At 33.6% G+C, this 19,064-nt stretch overlaps 1 protein-coding gene across 1 annotated transcript in view; it reads right to left on the reverse strand.

The window, feature by feature from the left end:
- LOC149068750 (nuclear pore complex protein Nup155-like) overlaps positions 1–19,064 on the reverse strand; it is a 92,710-nt gene that overhangs the window by 24,470 nt on the left and 49,176 nt on the right. The window contains exons 21-30 of the mRNA XM_089251217.1: positions 13,692–13,771; positions 11,682–11,815; positions 10,981–11,040; positions 10,573–10,704; positions 10,067–10,144; positions 5,819–6,015; positions 5,344–5,497; positions 3,376–3,495; positions 2,685–2,789; positions 1,620–1,774 (exon numbers count right to left, since the gene is read on the reverse strand). Coding sequence (XP_089107343.1) covers positions 1,620–1,774; positions 2,685–2,789; positions 3,376–3,495; positions 5,344–5,497; positions 5,819–6,015; positions 10,067–10,144; positions 10,573–10,704; positions 10,981–11,040; positions 11,682–11,815; positions 13,692–13,771 — 1,215 coding nt within the window. The remainder of the gene's footprint in view (positions 1–1,619; positions 1,775–2,684; positions 2,790–3,375; positions 3,496–5,343; positions 5,498–5,818; positions 6,016–10,066; positions 10,145–10,572; positions 10,705–10,980; positions 11,041–11,681; positions 11,816–13,691; positions 13,772–19,064) is intronic.

Genomic DNA, 19,064 nt, shown 5'->3' on the forward strand with positions numbered 1-19,064 from the left:
CTTACATGAAAGCACTTGATTTTTTTTTTTCCCGAATGCATGAGATTCCAAACTTAATTTGCAAAACAAAAATTTCATTCATTTCAGCACTTATGCCATATGAATTTAATTTTTTTAAATCACCTATTTTTAAGGAAGAATAAAATTTAATTATCTTTGTTTTGATTTTAATATTGTTTCTATGAGCTTGAAAGGTCCAGAAAACATACAAGAAAAAAAAAAAATTTTCATGAATTTTATGGTTGATATCTCTAAACTACAGGATCGGGACAGGAAATAACAGAAAAAAAATTAGAAAATCAATTCAAATCCTAATTCGGCTGGTAAAAGATTAATGACTGAAGAAATAAAGTATGAAGCAAACATAGAATTAAACATAGAATAATTAATAAATTATATTTCAGTAAAGATTTACTATTAACTTGAATAAAACCACAATAAACTTGAATAAAAACTGGTTAAAGCCACTTTTTAGTTTTTATTAGTGTCCTTGTTGAAATTGGTTTTAACAGACAAAAAGGAGTTACGAAAAGGCTACAACTCTCCATGGAGATCCAGAGATAAACATATTTATAACTTTTTTTTACAGGGTAATTTATTCAAATCAATTTAATAAGTAAAAATGGTCTCTGGATATGGGAGTTTGGGGGGCAAATTAAGTTGGGGGGGGGGGGGAATGTTACAAAAATATGGTCTAAAGAGGGTCACTGAACAAAAAAAATAAGGTTAAGGGTCTGACTCTTAACCTTGAGTTATTGTTCTGTGCAATATAATTAATGTAATTTTGTTTAGTATTGACTCAACCAAAACATAGCATTAATTTCTTCTGGAATTCTGTGACTATACCCTGACTAAGTTATGCTCTCAAGTTAGCTTCAGTCAGTGTCGTGAGGCCGGATCACGACACAATCAAATTAGAAAAAACGAAAACAAACAAATACACATTGAGTATACTGAGGCGACATTATTACATTGTTCCGCAATTAAATTTTAATTATTTATTAAACTTCAAAACAATTAAGCTTCATACAAATATAAACGTATCATTTTAATTGCTTAACCTGCGATATTGATTGTTATATAGGAAATCAATTAAAACAAAAAAGCAAATTCATATTACGAAAAGGATCATATTAAAAAGCCGCTCAAATAGAAATTATAATAAAAGCTAGGATAATCTCACTAAAAGCCACCCAATATACAAAAAAAAAGCACAACACTCACCCACCATCATCCCCTGCCATTGGAAGCACCCTGTGGCAGGAAAATTCTTATATTATAATTTATTACATTTTTAAATTGAGTTTCCAAGCAATTCAGGTCGGTTAGGCTGGGAAGGGCCGGAACTCCCTACCCTAAAAATTTCCACCAAGAAGTGTGTGATACACTTAGATTTAGAGAGATTTGACAGAGATACTATTTTCTGATTGGTCAATAGAGATCACGCATTACTTCTGGAATTCCATCCAAACGTGGGAACGAGACAGAAGAGAAAATGTTTATAATCTCAGCCAAAAGAGACAAAAGAAAAAAAAAAGTGTTCAATTCTATGATTCATTAAAAGGAATTAAAAATACTTAAACAGTGGGAAAACGCTCTCACAACATCAGTGTACTTACCAACTATTATCAGCCACATTCTTTAGAATTTTCGAAGCCATAGAGAGATTCTTTTTTTTCTCATAAAGTTTCCATAGCAGATCACAATGTTCTATACGGTCAAAATTAAAAGATGTTTGTCTTTCCAAATAATTCTCAAGAAAAGGTGACTCTACCTGAAATTAGAGGAAAAAACACAACATTCATATAAATGAAAAGCCAACATTAAAAATATGAGTACAAGTTAGATTTTTATTTTTCAGAAATAAGGTATACACGAATCAAAGAAAGTATTATGAAGAATCAGTATCATTTTTTAAAAAATAATACAGCAACACCTGCATACACTCAATGCTCATTATAACGACTTCTACCTTTCCCCAGTAAACAGACGTTATATTGAGGTCATAATTTCGAAAGTTTAAAAAACATTTAGCTCACTTCCATGTTTAGATGATTGAAAATTATATGAAATAATTATGTTTTTATGTAAGCAGTTCAATTTATCAGATTAGACAATATCAAAAAATGGAATAGTTAATTGCATGTATGAACCAAATATTCTTGTCTTAGAAAAATTATTCTTTATGAATGCTAACTGGACAACATCATCTCATGCCATGAATCTTTCATACCCTTACTCCTCAAACCACATTCCAAGAACCTCCCCACCATGAGAAATGGAAGTGTCAGTCATGTAACAGTCACACATAGCTTACATATTTATCATCGAACATCCTATTTTGTTTCTTACAATTACAATCAGATTATACAGAATTCTCTAATATCAAAGATAAAGGTTAAACACACTTTTTGTTCATTCCTTTTTTAAAAAAAGGGGCAGAGATAAATTTGCACGTTATATAGGATTGGTCTTTGCTGGTCGTTATATTGGATGAAAAATAATATGGGACAAATAGGAAAACATTTGAAATTTCATCTCATTGGTTGTTATAATGCCATCATATTCGTTTGATCGAAATAATGTATGATCATTATAACAAGTGTTGAGATGCAAAAATAAATATTTATACTTAAATTTTCATTAAGACAAAGAAATTTAGTAAGATATTATTAATAGCTTACAGATAGCATTGCATGAATCTGGCGAGTTTGCATGAGCCAATCATATAATGCGTAGTGAAACATTTCATCATCACTTTTCACAGCCAACTCAAAAATTGATTCATACTGAAAGGATGTAAGAAGACATAATCAAACTTCATAAATCATGAAAATTAAGATCCATTGGTGAGCAATAGCACACTGATTTATCTAATTAAAGCATTTAGTTCACTCTTAAACATCTACTGCCATTTCCAAAAAAATGCTCTTTTTCTTCTTTTTTCTTCAAACAGTTGATATTTTTAGTAATTCAAAATGAAAAACAAACTTCTGATAAGCGATTTCTAATACATCTGATGAATGATTATCGTGTTTTGTAATAATCAAATATTAACACAAATCAGAAAAAAAAAATCAATTTTTTTCTTTTCTTCAATTTTTCCATTTTGATGAATGTTGTACAATTTTGATGCATTATGGAAGTTAAACATGTTTTTCACATGCTCAGAATCCATAAAATAAGAAGCTAGATCGAGAGGGAAAAGTGAATATCAGATCTCAAACATACAAATGAAAGTTATGTTGTTTGATGCTATAGGAAAGTATTAAAACTTTTCATTTGTAATGTGTGCGATTAAAAATAATTACTAAAATGCCCAAGTCAAGTCATGCACTTCAGTATTTATACTTCTAATTGAATTACAACACTTACATATTTCTTGGTTTCCATCAGTGCCAACTTTTTTTCCAGTTTTGATGATGATCCATCAGATGGATTGGAAGTATCTGCTTTATTAGTAATTTTATTGAATTCACCCTTCAGAATCAGAAACTAAACAGAATAAGTGAATACCGGATCTTAAAATGTAAAAGAATAAATGTCCCATGCTAAAGAAACTGTCAACACTTTCAATTTATAACTACAGTGAAACTTTACTACATCAATACTCAATACAGCAATAAATCTATCTACAAGATATATATTTTTTAAATCTTAAGATTTGCTTTTAGTCAAATATTCAACTACTCTTGATACAACATCTTCTTTTATGATAAATCCAACTAAACCGATTTTTTTAAAGAGACTCGTAACCAACTACACCGCATTTTTCTATATTCTGCTCAAAATCACCTTTTTTTAAATTCTCAGTGACTGAAACATGACTCATATATTAGCTATGTTTCTGTTATGCATCAAAACAATTGAGAATTTTTTCCCCCTGAAGTGCAGTGTTATGTCTCACACTATTTTACGAGTTGAATGGTGTTATTATTCCGGATGAAACTAGGATCACCGATCTGGGTAGTCTTATTGATGATCATCTTAGGTTTTCTGAACATTGTTCAGCAGTGGTCAAAAAATCGAATAGAATGCTCGGTTTCATTCTCAAAAAGGTCTCTTCGCATTCTTCTAAAGTGATTCTTCCACTTTTCTGGGGCTTAGTTTATCCTGGATTGGAGTATGCCGTCAGGTTTTGAGGACCATATTTACAGAGGGACATTTTGACTTGGTTGAGGGGCTGCAGAGAAGAGCTGTACATGCTCTTGGTGGCACACAAGGCTTGAGCTATGAAGATAGACTTGATTTTTTGAAAATGTTTATATTGGAAGAGCACAGATATTGGGGGATATGATTGAAGTGTTTAAAATTTTCGAAGGGAGGGATAAAATGGACCACGAGTTATCAATACATCGTCAATCAACTGCTTTGACAAGAGAACCCCAGTATCAATTGGTAAAGGAAAATTCAAGAGGTTGTGGTGTGTCACAGGGAGTTTTTCTCTAATAGGTTGTGAATAAACCAAATAGCTTACCTCCGGGGGTTGTGAATTCGAACACAACTTACATGTTTAAAAAGAAATATGATAAACATACTGGGACAAATCAGAAAGCTATCCATACTTAGGTAAGACAACCATAATTTTTTATGGGCAGTATATTTATATTTTATCATAATTATTGGTTTTCTATTGCCCTTATTGGGTTGCTGTACTTTGATATAGTTTAAATATATATTCGGCATCCATATTTTTTTATGGGCATCTTCTTTCAGCCCATCGTTGGGCATTTTGTGTCTTGTGGCCTTTGTATTTTGTGTTTATTATATTGTCTAACAAGAGCAAGATAAAATGGCACCAAGATAATAGCAGCTGACCACTAAAAGGAAACTAGAAGGTATAAAAAAGTATAATAGTGATATTGCTAAAAAATTAAAGATCGCAATCTAAAATCACTACTTCTCTGAGGAGGAGATAAGTTTTTTAAGAATGTGGATTCCAATTAAAGCAGTTCCTATTGGAAAATAATGAAAACTACAACAAATGAAGGCATACGTGGAAAAAGCGTGGTTCTGAAAGAAATTGTTTCCCATAAATATATTGCAGCCTTCTTATTATAACTCACATACGACCGCTGTAATGTGGTAAGCATTGATGGGGATACGCTCCAGTGTGATTGTCACAACCTGGAATTTCACATTTAAATATGTCGGTTATTATGGGTTTCCACATATAAAACATTCATAATTTGTTTTAAAAAGACCTTACAGATATGTACTATAAACTAATTTAATTTTTTATAAATACGTTAAATTTATCTTTAATATATAAACATGAAATTGCTGACTTTTGTGCCCACCCTGTACATATACGAAATTGGAAAACAAAACAAAGACACTCACATATTTCTTGACTTTCATCAGTGTAAGCTTTTTCTCCTCTTCTGGTGGTAATTCACCAGAGGGATCCAAACTATCAGCCACCTCATCAGATTCAGACTTAATCTGCGCCTTCAAGTCTTTTACACAATCAATAATGATACTATACAATTTTTTCCTAAAAAAACAATCAAATTCTACATTAATAATTTGTTTCATGGAAAACGAAATGAATCAATTAAAAACAAATTAAAAATGTATGTGTTCCAAGTGATGGAATAAATAATCATTTAAAAATAAATCCTACATAAATTGTTCTATCATTTACAGTGAAGAGCATTTCTCTTAAAGATGAACGCTAATATCCCGGTATTTTCCAAATACATATCTTGCTGTGTGATTTATTACTATCATGTCCTCATTCAGAGTTTTTAAAATAAATAAAATTTAAAGAATTTTTCATAATTACCACAATTGAAGAAAGCATGAAACGACAAACCTTTGCACAAACATAAATTTAATATGCTCATCATCAAGGCACTTCCCGTTCTTATAATAATATAGGGCTAGATCTTGAGGATCAATCTTTTTAGCAGAACTGAGACATAAATCCACTATACCATAATAGAAATTGGATGCTTGAAATTGGCGGCAAATACCGGCGATATCTAAATTTGGGGAGACTTCTTTGCAAAGCTAGAAACATAAAAAATATGTTTTCTGTAGTTTATATGTTTTTCTTTTTTTTCATTGTATCAATTACAAAAAAGATTACAGAGAACTAGAAGTTTTCAGACATTGTGTTTATAGCCACAGATTGACATATAATATCGAAATATATATACTTGTACGTAAATTTGACCATTATCTATATGTACAGCTGGTGTTATACTTACATCTCGATGAATAAGGTGATTTAAAAACCAATCAGTGTAATAAAAAATCAAATTTAATAGGAATATTATAAAGGAAAATACCTTTTGAGCAGATAGAAGTAGTTATTCAACACCTGTGACTTAAAATACAAAATTCAAAAATACCATACAGCTGTTTCGAGACTAATATATCCCTTTTTTCAGTGGAAATGATGTTAGGTTCACAACACATACACAGTGTAGCTCATCCATATTCCTCTGTGGAACTTCTAAGATATAGATTATGTGCATGTGTGGTTTAGTAGTGGAAATGATGGTGGAAAAAGGAAAATGATCTGCACTATATTTTGACAAATTTATGATGCCTCGTCCGAAATTGATTTTTTTCCCGATTAGATCAATTTGGAGCAAAGCTTAAAAACTTTAGGTGTTTCTCTCACATATAAGATGATTTTCTGCATTCCCAGTCAAAGATGTAGATAAATATTGTTATTCACTTATATGTCTCTCTCCCTTGTGCATCTTTCTTTCCTGTTCCCTTGCACTGACATTTAAGCATTTAATAGAGAAATCACTGTATTTCCTCGAGAGTCGCATAAAAAAAGGACAAATAGATAGGAAATACTACCTAATGGTCTCCCACTCCAGGAATAGGATGGATGGTCGTTAATGGAATCCACGAATCCAGATTCTCCGGAAGGGTGGGGGGGGTCACCCACGGACTCTATCAAAAAACAATTATTTCCGTCTTACAGGATTAATCAATTGAGAAAAAGTGCCCCCACCCCAGGAAGGCCCTGCGTAGCCCAAGAAGAATACAATCATCGTGGATGCTGTCAGTGACGTATAACCTTAGTTATGAGGTGAATAAAGTTAGATTGTTGCCAGTCTGCTTAAGCTGAACTTTCCTCGGAGCAGGTTTTTCCAAACCGCATGAACCAAATAGGACCATTTTGCGTTGGCAGAAATGTTAATTATTTGAAAAATAGAGTGTCGCATTCCATAACTAATGAGACTCCATATTTCAGGTGGTTTGGGAAAAACCAAATGTCAGTTACTTCAAACGGATAGGATGCATAGTATATGTGCATGTACTAAGACCAAAACGTCATAAACTGCAGTCTAAAGCTAAAGTTGATATCCTAGTAGGATATGCAGTATTTACAAAAGGTTATAGAGTATGGTATGTATCCGAATGAAGGGAGAGTCATTGAAACCAAAAATGTCACTTTTAATGAAAAGCAAATCGGAATGGGGAGAACCCTCACAAAACACAATTCAGATTGGAATATGTTCAATTGGTCAAAGTTATATTTGCATGAAGACCATAACATTCACTAAGAAGGAGATACCTTGTCAAAGTAGAAAGACAAAGGGAAGAGTTGATGTTTAGTACTATCCTTCAATAGGTGAAACTAGAAATAGAAGCAGAGTAGAAATGAAGAAATACAAGGATGACGTCACTCTCCGCTACCATACGAAGGTTTTTTAACAACTGGCTGTTGCGAAGATATATTTTGGAAAGAGAGAAAATTCAACTGCCCCTGCGGGGAATCGAACCCACGTCTTTTCACTTTCTGGGGAAACCTGATACTAAGAAAATCTGATGTTCACCAAGACTGTTTTTGATGGCTGCTCGACAGAAGTAACATTGTCAACCGAGTAGGTAAGTTCCGCGAACTACGGCAACCCTCCATAGGTTTTTCCCCAATGGCGGTGTCATTACATCACTGATGTAATGACACCGTGCAAGCTGAGGGAAAATCTAAAAAAAAAAATCAATCTAAACGAAATTCATTCTCTGCATAAAATATTCATTAATGACATAAGTTGGGGTATCACTGTAGATGTTTTGCCCCTGAAAGGTGTTTATTGCATTGTACTTCTGTGTACAACACAGAAAGTAGCAAATACAGACATTCGTTAGCACTTTTGATGATCACAGGTGGTGCAAAATACAGATATTATTAGACATCCTCAGAAGAAAAAAAGCAGGCAATGTGAGTTTAAAAAATATATTGAAGGTTATTTTGAGCAAGATATTGAAAAATATTGTAACAGTTCTGAAAAATTTTCAAAAAATATAGATATTGATGGATTTGCCATATTAAAGAATACTGTTTTATCAAGAGTAGTTTAACATAGAGCAGAGGTTCTAAAACTGTGCGCCTCCAATCTTTTTCATGATCACTGCTCCGCGGCGCCCCTGACAAAGGTTTTTCAAAAATATTTTTTGTTAAACAGCTCTGGGGAGCCGGCGGAGCGTGCGGATAGGCATTGAATAGGGAAAAAAGGTGCCTCGGGTGGGAAAAGTTTGAAAACCCATGCATTAGAGTTTAACTAAGGATTTGATAGGGAACTTGAGCTGTTGAGCTGGGGAAACCTTTCAATTTCCCCCTTTTTGCTGAAATTGACAATAATCAGTGCACGTGATGATTTCTTTGAAATCATATGAGGTAAGCTATTACTTGCACTGCTTTCACAGCTAAGCTACTGTTGTGCAATGAATAGAATCTCTGTGAGACCCAAACTGCAAAAAGGGGGGAAAGGGGTCCCGAATTGGCAATCTATAGTCACATCGGGTAGAAAGAATAAATGTTCCAAGGGTTGGAAATCTGACATACACACTGTATATGTTATCCTATATGAGTCAATTCTCAACTGTATACGGGTGCATAGGTAACAGGGCGTATAGCATTTTAATTGCAAACCACTAGTCCTAGAGGCATACTTCCGAATAGAAAAAGTGTCCAAACAGCATGTAGTACTCTGATATGTCCTTCATGTTGCACAAAGGGTTGTATGATTACTAAAATAAAATAAAAAATTACTTTTTACATACTTCCCATGTGCCCAAAAACCCAATTAGGAAGTTGCTGCTTTGTCTTTCCAACTAAAAAAATTCTATGTTTCTAAGTGCAATATTCACTGAGATATTAAAATTAAAAAAACTGAGAAAAATTTGGGAAAAAATCATTAAATGAGGGAAAAACCGTTTTACCTGCTTTTAATCCAGTTTTTTTTTCCCCCCAATTTTCCTCACTTTTCGAATTTGAATATCTCAGTGAATATTGCACTTAGAAAAATGAAATTTTTTTAGTTGGCATCAGGAAAGACAGAACAACTTTCTAGTTGGGTTTTTAGGCACACGGGGATGGTATGAAAAGTTAATTTTTTATTTTAATAACTACAGAATCCCTTACAACATAAATGATATGTCTGAATACTACAAGCTATTTGGATACTTTTCTAATTGGAAGTATGCCTCTAGGACCAATGGTTTGCCAGTAAAATGCCATACTCTCTATTACCTGTATGTGCATCATGTGTATATATATATATTTCAGAGTGTTACATCTGGGAAAAAATATTGCATGCGAAACATGGCAAATTTTAATACCCGATCTGCCTGTATAAGGTAGATAAATACGTCTAGAAGATATGTGGAACAAAAATTGAGAAACACAATACAGAGTATTATTTTCAGAGTATGTTATAATTGAATTCAAATGTATGAAACACATTTCAAAAGCATTGATGTCGATCAATCTTTCATCAATAAAATGTGATCAAATAATAAACAATATCTCGATATTTCGAGGCCCAAAATATTTCATAACGATGCCAACTACTGAAGTTGGAAAATCATAAAGTAAAAAATACCTAAACCAATCCTTTATCCAAAAACATTTTTTAACAATGATTATCAACTTGAAAGAAAACAAAAGATGATATTCTTAGATTCAAAGTTAAAAAAATGCATCGTCACTGATTGTAGTCTTTCTTTTACATCAATGGATGACTTTTTATTATATCTGGAGGACACATAAATTTCAATATATTGAGTTGATGAACAGTTAACAAACACTTACCGCTAGAGCTTTCATGAGAGCTTCTGCTTTCATTTCACTGTTTGTGATTGAAGTGGTCCCAACAATAATTTTTTCAGCCTGGAGGGAACCAATTAAATTTTTCAGATAAAATAGAAATTTTTTTAAATAATAAAAACCACTGGTGCAGAGTGATACTGGAAACAATAGTTGTATTTGTATACAGCCAGCATAACTGCTGCTAATAGTCTGATACCTTTGCTTTAATGGCGACTATGTGCCATACTGGTGATGTTGCTGTATTACATCATGCATTTGTGATTTTATTATGTATAATTCAACTAAAACAGTTACAGCTGCAACAATCTTAAATTTGATAAGCACAAACATTAAAAATATACAGAGATTTCATATATAGTACCTCAATGATGGGAAAATTATTAAAAATGGTACCTCAAGTGGGATAATGATCATTAAAAATTAAAATTAATGTAAAAAAAATTATTGTCGCACAAATGTTAACCTGGACATAAAGATATATAAATTACCTCTGATACCCTGGCATCTTCAGCTCTGTAAATGGAAGGACAAGTTTCCCTCAGTCTGAAGTTCACAGCTGTTATATCAGCATTGTCTTCAAGATAATATTTCATTACTGCAGAAACCAATGCAACACACAACTAGGGGAAAAAAAAATTTTTTTTAATTATAAAGCAAAGTAACTAATTCTTGGTAGATAATGTTCTTCAAACATTATCGAAATTTATTTCATATTATTCACTATACAAACCTATAATATATACATGCATCTTACCAGCATGTCACGTACAAGAAGTTTATTCCCCAATTTTACTAAAGACTGTTTTTGGTTTGGTTTTTTACATGTATTACACATGGACGTCATTCACATAAAATAAGCAAGGAAAAACATTAAATGATGATAAAAAAAATCATACATCAGAACCATCCACAATGAGATCCCTAAATGACAAGTCCTCTAATTGCTCTTTTTCTTGCTGGAAAAAAAATTAATCATGAGAAATAGAAATACAGTGACAATTAAAAACTGTCAGCCAATCAAATCATCATAAATTGATATCTTTCAATAAGGTTTCTGTTTTACTTTATCTGTAGCAACAAGGACCTACCAAACCGCAGTCAAGTTTAAATAACTATACTAAAAATTCACAATAACTATTTGTGTAATGACTTATGGAAATAAAACCAGTGCCTTTATTAGGGATGCCCAACCTTATGGACTTTCTGTGAACCGTTGGAATAAAATATATGGTTTTGGGCCACACTTAATATACTAATGAGTTGATGAAAACACCTGATACCCTTATATCATTCTACACCTGATAAAGTGTGGACTGAGCTCTTCCTCCTACTCCTTGGAAGTGAAAACATAAAATTTGAAACCTACCTGAAACCATAATGAAGCAATTGATTATTCAGGTTATTTTAAAATAGCTGATCAGACATAGTTTATGGCTGTCCTGAGAAGCATGCAGCTAGGGAGCTAAGCATCCCTACTTTGGAAAAAGCGATGTAGGAATCTATTGACATTAAAGTGAATGAAAATTTATTTTCAGATGCTATAAAATTACTTAATATGCTATTTATTTTATCTAATGATTAGGAAAAAAGTCCATACCTCTTCCAAAGAGGAAACTATAGTGGCGAGCTCATGATCGCTCAAAATTTTCCACAGACCAAGAACTTCACATGTGTAGCTAACAAACATTTGTAAATTCTGAAGAGAATTTTTTTCGCTTACTTTCATTCCATCTAAAAGTGAATAAACAAACATAATAAATTCTCATTTAACATAGCAATTAACATAGAATGGATAGATGATTATATTTTGAACTATTTTATGTGAAGCAGTTAAAGGGTGTGAACAAAAAACTCGATATTTCTTGGAACAGTGTTTTGCAATTGCCAGGCCATGTCATCAATCATACCACAACAGAAAGAGACTAAGATGTTTTTAATAACTAGTAGCAGATGTACCAACTTTTGGAATCCAGAAATGCAGAGATTTTCCCGGGATGGGGGGTATTAGGCTTCCCCCCACCATAGCCCCAATTACAAAAAAAATTTTAATTCAATTTTGTGAAAAATAAAATCAATTTAAAAAAACTACCCCTCCCCCCCCCCCCAAAGTAGGTCCTGGGTATTCCCATAAGCAGATTAGAATAACGCAAAACAAACATTTACAGCTCAATTTTTATCGTACAGTAAAACCTCTCTTTTGCGAACACAGACAGGACAAAACAATTCATCCATAAAACAGGATTAATCAGGGTTTAAAATATATAACTTTTATTATACAACTCGAAAATTATTATTTGGTTGTAAAAGAGGGGCGACCGCATCTGAGGGGTTTCCGGGTTTTACTGTATCTGGAATGTCCCTAGTTTTATTTTCAATACAATCGTACCGCTCAAGCTTTTCCATGCGTTCGGCCCATTACAGCGACCATGCAGAGCTGCCACAGATCAATGTAGCAAGAGCTACCTTAACACATCAGCCCACCCAGGCACCTCAAGAACAGAAGGGGCCTTGTGATAATTAGATTTACTGTTATGATTTTTGATAGAAAGCATAAGAGTTGCATAAAGAAAGCATAAGCAGGTACTTTCAGCTAGTTGGGGGGGGGGGGCAGAACAGCACTTTGTCTGGGGCAGTGGTGCTGATAAGGCAGCCCAGAACACAGCTGCCAAAATAGCAGTTGCTAACATAAAGCAAGATCTAGACTGGCCACACAGTGTCATAAAAAACAAAATAGAAGCATGGCTGAGGACAGTGTGGGCGATTATGACGGCATGACAGAACTAATGAAACGGGGGACGAGGGAAATCTCTATACATATATGCTGAATCGAGCTCTCGCAAGCAAGAAATTTACATAAGATGGCAAACTGGTTTGAGAACCGCTTGAGAAACATTGCACATTAAGAAAAAAAGAAGAAACAAAAATCAGCCACAAAGCATATGGCAAAAATGACATGCATGCAGTTAATGCTTGAAATTTTTCCGCTAAAATCCAGAGAAAACTTAATTTTTGGCTAAAATCAGGGGAAAATTCTGGAAACAGAAAATTCTGCAGAGGGGGGGGGGGGTTAAAAATCTGGAAAATTGGCAGGTCTGTAGTTGGTAACTCAGTTTTAATTAGATAATTGTTTTATATATGTCAGTTAATAATCATATAAATAGTGTGCAATTTTATCGTCCTATGAACAAACAAACATTTCAAGACCAGAGCTTAACTCATATAAATTCAATTACTTGGCCACGGTATCAAAAACGTTGAGAACCACTGCCCTTGGAAGTGTAACTCTTTTATAAATATAAACCCCATGACTCCCTGTAGTGTATCTGCAGCTATTACCAGCATCCCCAAGAGGATTGTATTGCCCATTTTTGGGAACTCCAATCTACAGAAAGCGATTGCATGTTATACGTAAGAAAAACCCTTACATAAAAAAATTTTCACTGTCATATTGTTATCAAGCAAAATCAATGTTTTTTTATTAATTTTGTTGGTAATATTTAAAAGAAGCATTAATCATTCGATAGTTCCATTATGAGAACCATTTTTAATAAGAAAAGCTCATGAGAAATCTTATTTCAAAACAAATAATAATGATAAAGATTATTACTCTGTGCCTTCAGTGCAGCTATTTCAGCAGTTGATATATGAGGAGTAATATGTAGAGTTGCTCCATGACTGGGCACAATTCTGCAATGTATGCATACATATACATTTATGCATTTTATGTGATAATCATTTAATTTTATGTGATAATCATTTAATTTTATGTGATAATCATTTAATTTTATGTGATAATCATTTAATTTTATGTGATAATCATTTAATTTTATGTGATAATCATTTAATTTTATGTGATAATCATTTAATTTTATGTGATAATCATTTAATTTTATGTGATAATCATTTAATTTTATGTGATAATCATTTAATTTTATGTGATAATCATTTAATTTTATGTGATAATCATTTAATTTTATGTGATAATCATTTAATTTTATGTGATAATCATTTAATTTTATGTGATAATCATTTAATTTTATGTGATAATCATTTAATTTTATGTGATAATCGCAGGTATCAGATATATAAGGCAAGGTACCACACACGACTGATACTTAATTTAATACTTAGTTATTGAATGTTATTTTTTGATTCATCAAAGATATCAAATGTGGCTAATACACTCTATTTGTCGTCCAATAGATAACCCTTTAACCCTTAGGCTTGGAAGAAACATCAAAATTTAAAAAAAAAAATTGCTTCAAATGTTGTCCTCCAATCATCATAGAAGCTGTCTAATTAAACCATAATTTTTTAGAAGTTATAAAATTCAAATCTTTTATGTCTCTTGGGTCATGCTTATTACTGAGATGTTAGAACTTGGCTGGAACAATGCATTTTCTAACAAGGAATATGGCCTGTAATTCAATATTTCATAACTTGCACAACTTTGGTGCTAATATGGATTTTTTTTTTTGTTTTTTTTTGTTTAACATGACTGTGCATGAAGATTTTCAAATTACATATGACTTATATAGTCCAGGGAGCACAAAAATATTTTAAGAAAAAGCTTTTTAACTTAAAATAGTTTCTAGGATGACAGATGACCACATTTGAAACATTTTGTGTAGTTCAAAGTTTCCTCTAAGACTAATGGTTAAGGAATCAGGAATTGGACTACCTATAGGAAAGACATCCTGTACAGTCAAATATTGTTAAGGAGTCATGCTTCAGAAAGCAAAAATATGATCCTGTAAGTGGAGTGACCTGATAAACGGAGTAGGCCAAGGCATCGCTACTACCTCTTCCCTATCGATGGATTCATGCATGTAAAACAAACTGATCATTAGTCAGCTGAATTCAACCTTGGAAATTTATAGGTTCAATATATATATTTAATTTTTCCTTCCATCCCAAGATAATGAAATTTTACAAGAGTGCAAGATAGGGTCATTTTGACTGCAGTAGATTTTTTTTCATAGTTTTTATGCTAAAAATTACTCCAGTAATAATTAAAAAATAAAAAAAAGTTCAAGATACCAGAATTCATTAAAGGGTGTCATTCAAGTATTACGTCAGCATCGGGGGGGGGGGGGGGGTAGAGGGTTTCGGATTTGCTGACTTTTAACGACAAGGGGGGAGGGGCTTTGAAGGTTGCTTACATCATCAACCACCCCTTTTTGAAGATATGAAATATTCTAAGCTGCTAAAGAAATTTTGCTGACAGGGGAGGGGGGTCAGTGTTTTGCTGACAAGGGGGGGGGTCAAAAATGGCTGAAAATCTGCTTACGTAGTACTTGAATGGCCCCAAAAGAACTAAAAATGAAATTTATCAGAAAAGAATAATTGAAATTACAATTATAGCAACTATTCAAGTTTGGCGTATGAATGAGGCAAAACTAAAAAAAATTATGTTCAGTTTTATAACAGACTACAAGATTTTAAGTTATTAGTTGATTCTAATTTCTATTAATTTAAATTTTTTTTGAAGAGTGGTAACTCAAAATTTCTTGGGAAGAAAATTTTTGTGCCCTCTGCAAAGGTTGATCCTGCGTATGCCCCAACCAAGCTTATCGCTCGTGTACTTGGTATAAAGAGTTCCTAATTTCTATGAAAATTAAAAAAAGGTTATTTTCATAAAAGTGAACCCCTTAAGCAGAGTGTGGAGATGCATTATCTGGAGTTTAATAATGTAAGAATGAGCTATTGAAGATAATCAGAGTTTTAAAAAATATGACCCATAAGAAAAGTGACATGTTATCCGGGTGACTTGATAATAAGGTTTGACTGTGCATATAAAAGAAGCAGATATACAATGGCAAACATAGAAAATAAATCATCTGCAACAAAATAAAATTAATAATTAGTGTTTGCTTCTTTCAAACTTAAATGTTAACATCAGGCAAACTTTCTTTTATATAAATGAATATATTTACTATTGACTAGTAGTTTTATTTGCATCACCTAAAAATATTTAAAAAAAACAAAGACTTTCTAAATGCAGATCATAAAAGTAATGCTGGAAGTTTCTAAGGAACGTGATCATGAAAAAGGAAACTCTTGAAATAGGTTTAGGTACATCTAAAGGCTGTGTATAAAAAAGTTGCAGTCACAGAAAAAAAAAATTAATGGATATAATTTTTCAAATTAAAAGAAATGAATGACCAATCACAAAATACATAATTCTTTTTATAATTTTGAATCCATTAAATATTTTTTTATCAAAATTAACCCTTTCCCTGGTAAAATTTTTAATTATTTTTTTAACTCTCTGTGGAGAAGAATATTACACAGGCACATATTGAAATGGAAAACTGTTTGGTTCAAATTATTAGAATAAATAATGTTTAATCCTTCCCAGCATTCTTCTTTTGAAACTTTATCAGTCACAGTCAGTCATGTTGTGGAGTTGGAACTGAAAAATTAAGCTTCCTAAATTCTTTTTCTAAAAAAATCTCAAAAATACCATGCACCCAAATCATTATAATTTAGTTTGTTTACTTTTCTTCTGAATCCTATCCTATAGCATTCCTACAGCACAGTTTTATTCTAAACTGAAGACCAAAAAAACTGGTACAGGCATGTGTATGAAAATAAAGGGATATGGAACCAATCAGAGTACGGTGCTGCGGTCGGCAACGCCTATATAACACAACAAGTGTCTGGCATAATTGTTAGATCGGTTACTGCTGCTACAATGGCAGGTTATCAAGATTTAAGTGAGTTTGAATGTGGTGTTATAGTCGGCGCACAAGAGATGGGACGTGGCATCTCCGAGGTAGCGATGAAATTTGGATTTTCACGTACGACCATTTCACGAGTGTACCGTGAATATCGAGAATCCGGTAAAAAATTAAATCTACGCCATCGCTGCGGCCGGAAAAAGATCATGCAAGAACGGGACTGACGAGAGTCATTGAATGTGACAGACGTGCAACCCTTCCGCAAATTGCTGCAGATTTCAATGCTGGGCCATCAACAAGTGTCAGCATGCAAACCATTCAACGAAACATCATCGATATGGGCTTTCGGAGCCGAAGGCCCACTCGTGTACCCTTGATGGCTGCACGACACAAAGCTTTACACCTCACCTGGGCCCGACAATACAGACATTGGACTGTTGAGGACTGGAAACACGTTGCCTGGTCTGACGAGTCTCGGTTCCAATTGCTTCGAGCTGATGGACGTGTACGGGTATGGAGACAACCTCATGAATCCATGGACCCTACATGTCAACAGGGGACTGTTCAAGCTGGTGGAGGCTCTGTGATGGTATGGGGCGTGTGCAGTTGGCGTGATATGGGACCCTGATACGTCTAGATACGACTCTGACAGGTGACAGGTACGTAAGCATCCTGTCTGATCACCTGCGCCCATTCATGTCCATTGTGCATTCCGACAGACTTGGACGATTTCAGCAGGACAATGCGACACCCCACACGTCCAGAATTGCTACAAAGTGGCTCCAGGAACACTCTTCTGACTTTAGACACTTCCGCTGGCCACCTAAATCTCCAGACATGAACATTATTGAACATATCTGGGATGCCTTGCAACGTGCTGTTCAGAAGAGATCTCAACCCCCTCTTACTCCTACGGATTTATGGACAGCCCTGCAGGATTCATGCATAGCTGCCAACTTTTAAAAATGAAAATTCTGGAGATTTTCGCGCGAACCCGCATTTTATGCTAAAACCACTCCCTAATAAATACGAAAGGGATTTTTCCAAATCAAATAGGAATTTTCCACACGTAAAAGTTAAAGCGTTGGGGAATAAAAACCCCAACGCAAAAAACATGTGAAATTGGAGGCCAAAACTTCAAAATGGTGATCTAAAAAAATAAATAAATATTGTGTTCAATCAGAAATGCTGCGAACAAACATTCCCCAAAATCATCATCGGAAGATGAAAAAAAGCGTCAATTTTTGAAGAACACTGACTTTTTGTGACACTTCACATGAGTGATGATGACAATTTTTCCATGACTGATGTTTATGTCCGTAACACAACTTGTACAAAGGAAAAGTCGGCCCTTTTCTGGAACGTTTGATGAAAGGAAATTCATGGGAATAAGTATCTTTAAAATTGATTAAATATGTTTTTGCTTATCAGTATTCATGTTTTGTTACATCTCAAGTACGTAACTTCAACAAAAGAAATTTTGACCATATGCACGTCACTATAATCTTCAATTATTATCCATGACTATTGGCTGCTAAGCCATTTCCCTGCACGATAAGACAAACAACTTTCTTGTTACCATCAGAGAGTTTGTAAAATGGGGAATTTCCCCATTTACGACGTTTGACGTTATTTCGAAAGGAGAAAAGAAGAGGCTTCATGCCCCACAAGAAATTTCTTAGGGATTGTTTTTATAAGTGGGGATTTTTTTTAAACGAAGTAGAGAACTTTTAGGGACAATTAGGGATTTTTTGTTATTTTCGTAAAAATTCGGGAGATTTAAGAACTTTTCAGGAGGTCGAGGGATGAAGCTGAAATTCGGGAGATTTCCGGAAAATTCGGGAGACTTGGCAGCTATGGATTCATAGTGTCAATTACCTCCAGCAGTACTTCAGACATTAGTCGAGTCCATGCCACGTCATGTTGCGGCACTTCTGCGGGTTCCCCACACGATATTAGGCAGGTGAACCAGTTTTTTTGGCTCTTCAGTGTAGTACAATTCAAGTATTGGAGAAAATCTGCACTAATTTTTGAATCCATCAATCATTGATCAATGAAAAACCCAAATATGAACGATTTGATTAGTATCAACCTAACTTCACTTCAACCAGTAAAGAAATGGATTGGGCCCCAAATTTGAAGATTTCAATCTGTGGAATTCAATTTATATTATGTGTATGTTATACAGCATAAGTTCCAGAATGTATGAAACTGGAAACACTTATGCACACTGGAAAAAATATTCCTGATGCAATGTATATTCAAAAAATAACATTCTGACTGTTAACTTAAATACA

The sequence above is a fragment of the Pholcus phalangioides genome, unplaced genomic scaffold (assembly GCF_987345545.1).
Source record: "Pholcus phalangioides strain wild (caught in Gottingen) unplaced genomic scaffold, Ppha-v1.0 ptg000024l_1, whole genome shotgun sequence".
NCBI classification, from domain to species: domain Eukaryota; kingdom Metazoa; phylum Arthropoda; class Arachnida; order Araneae; family Pholcidae; genus Pholcus; species Pholcus phalangioides.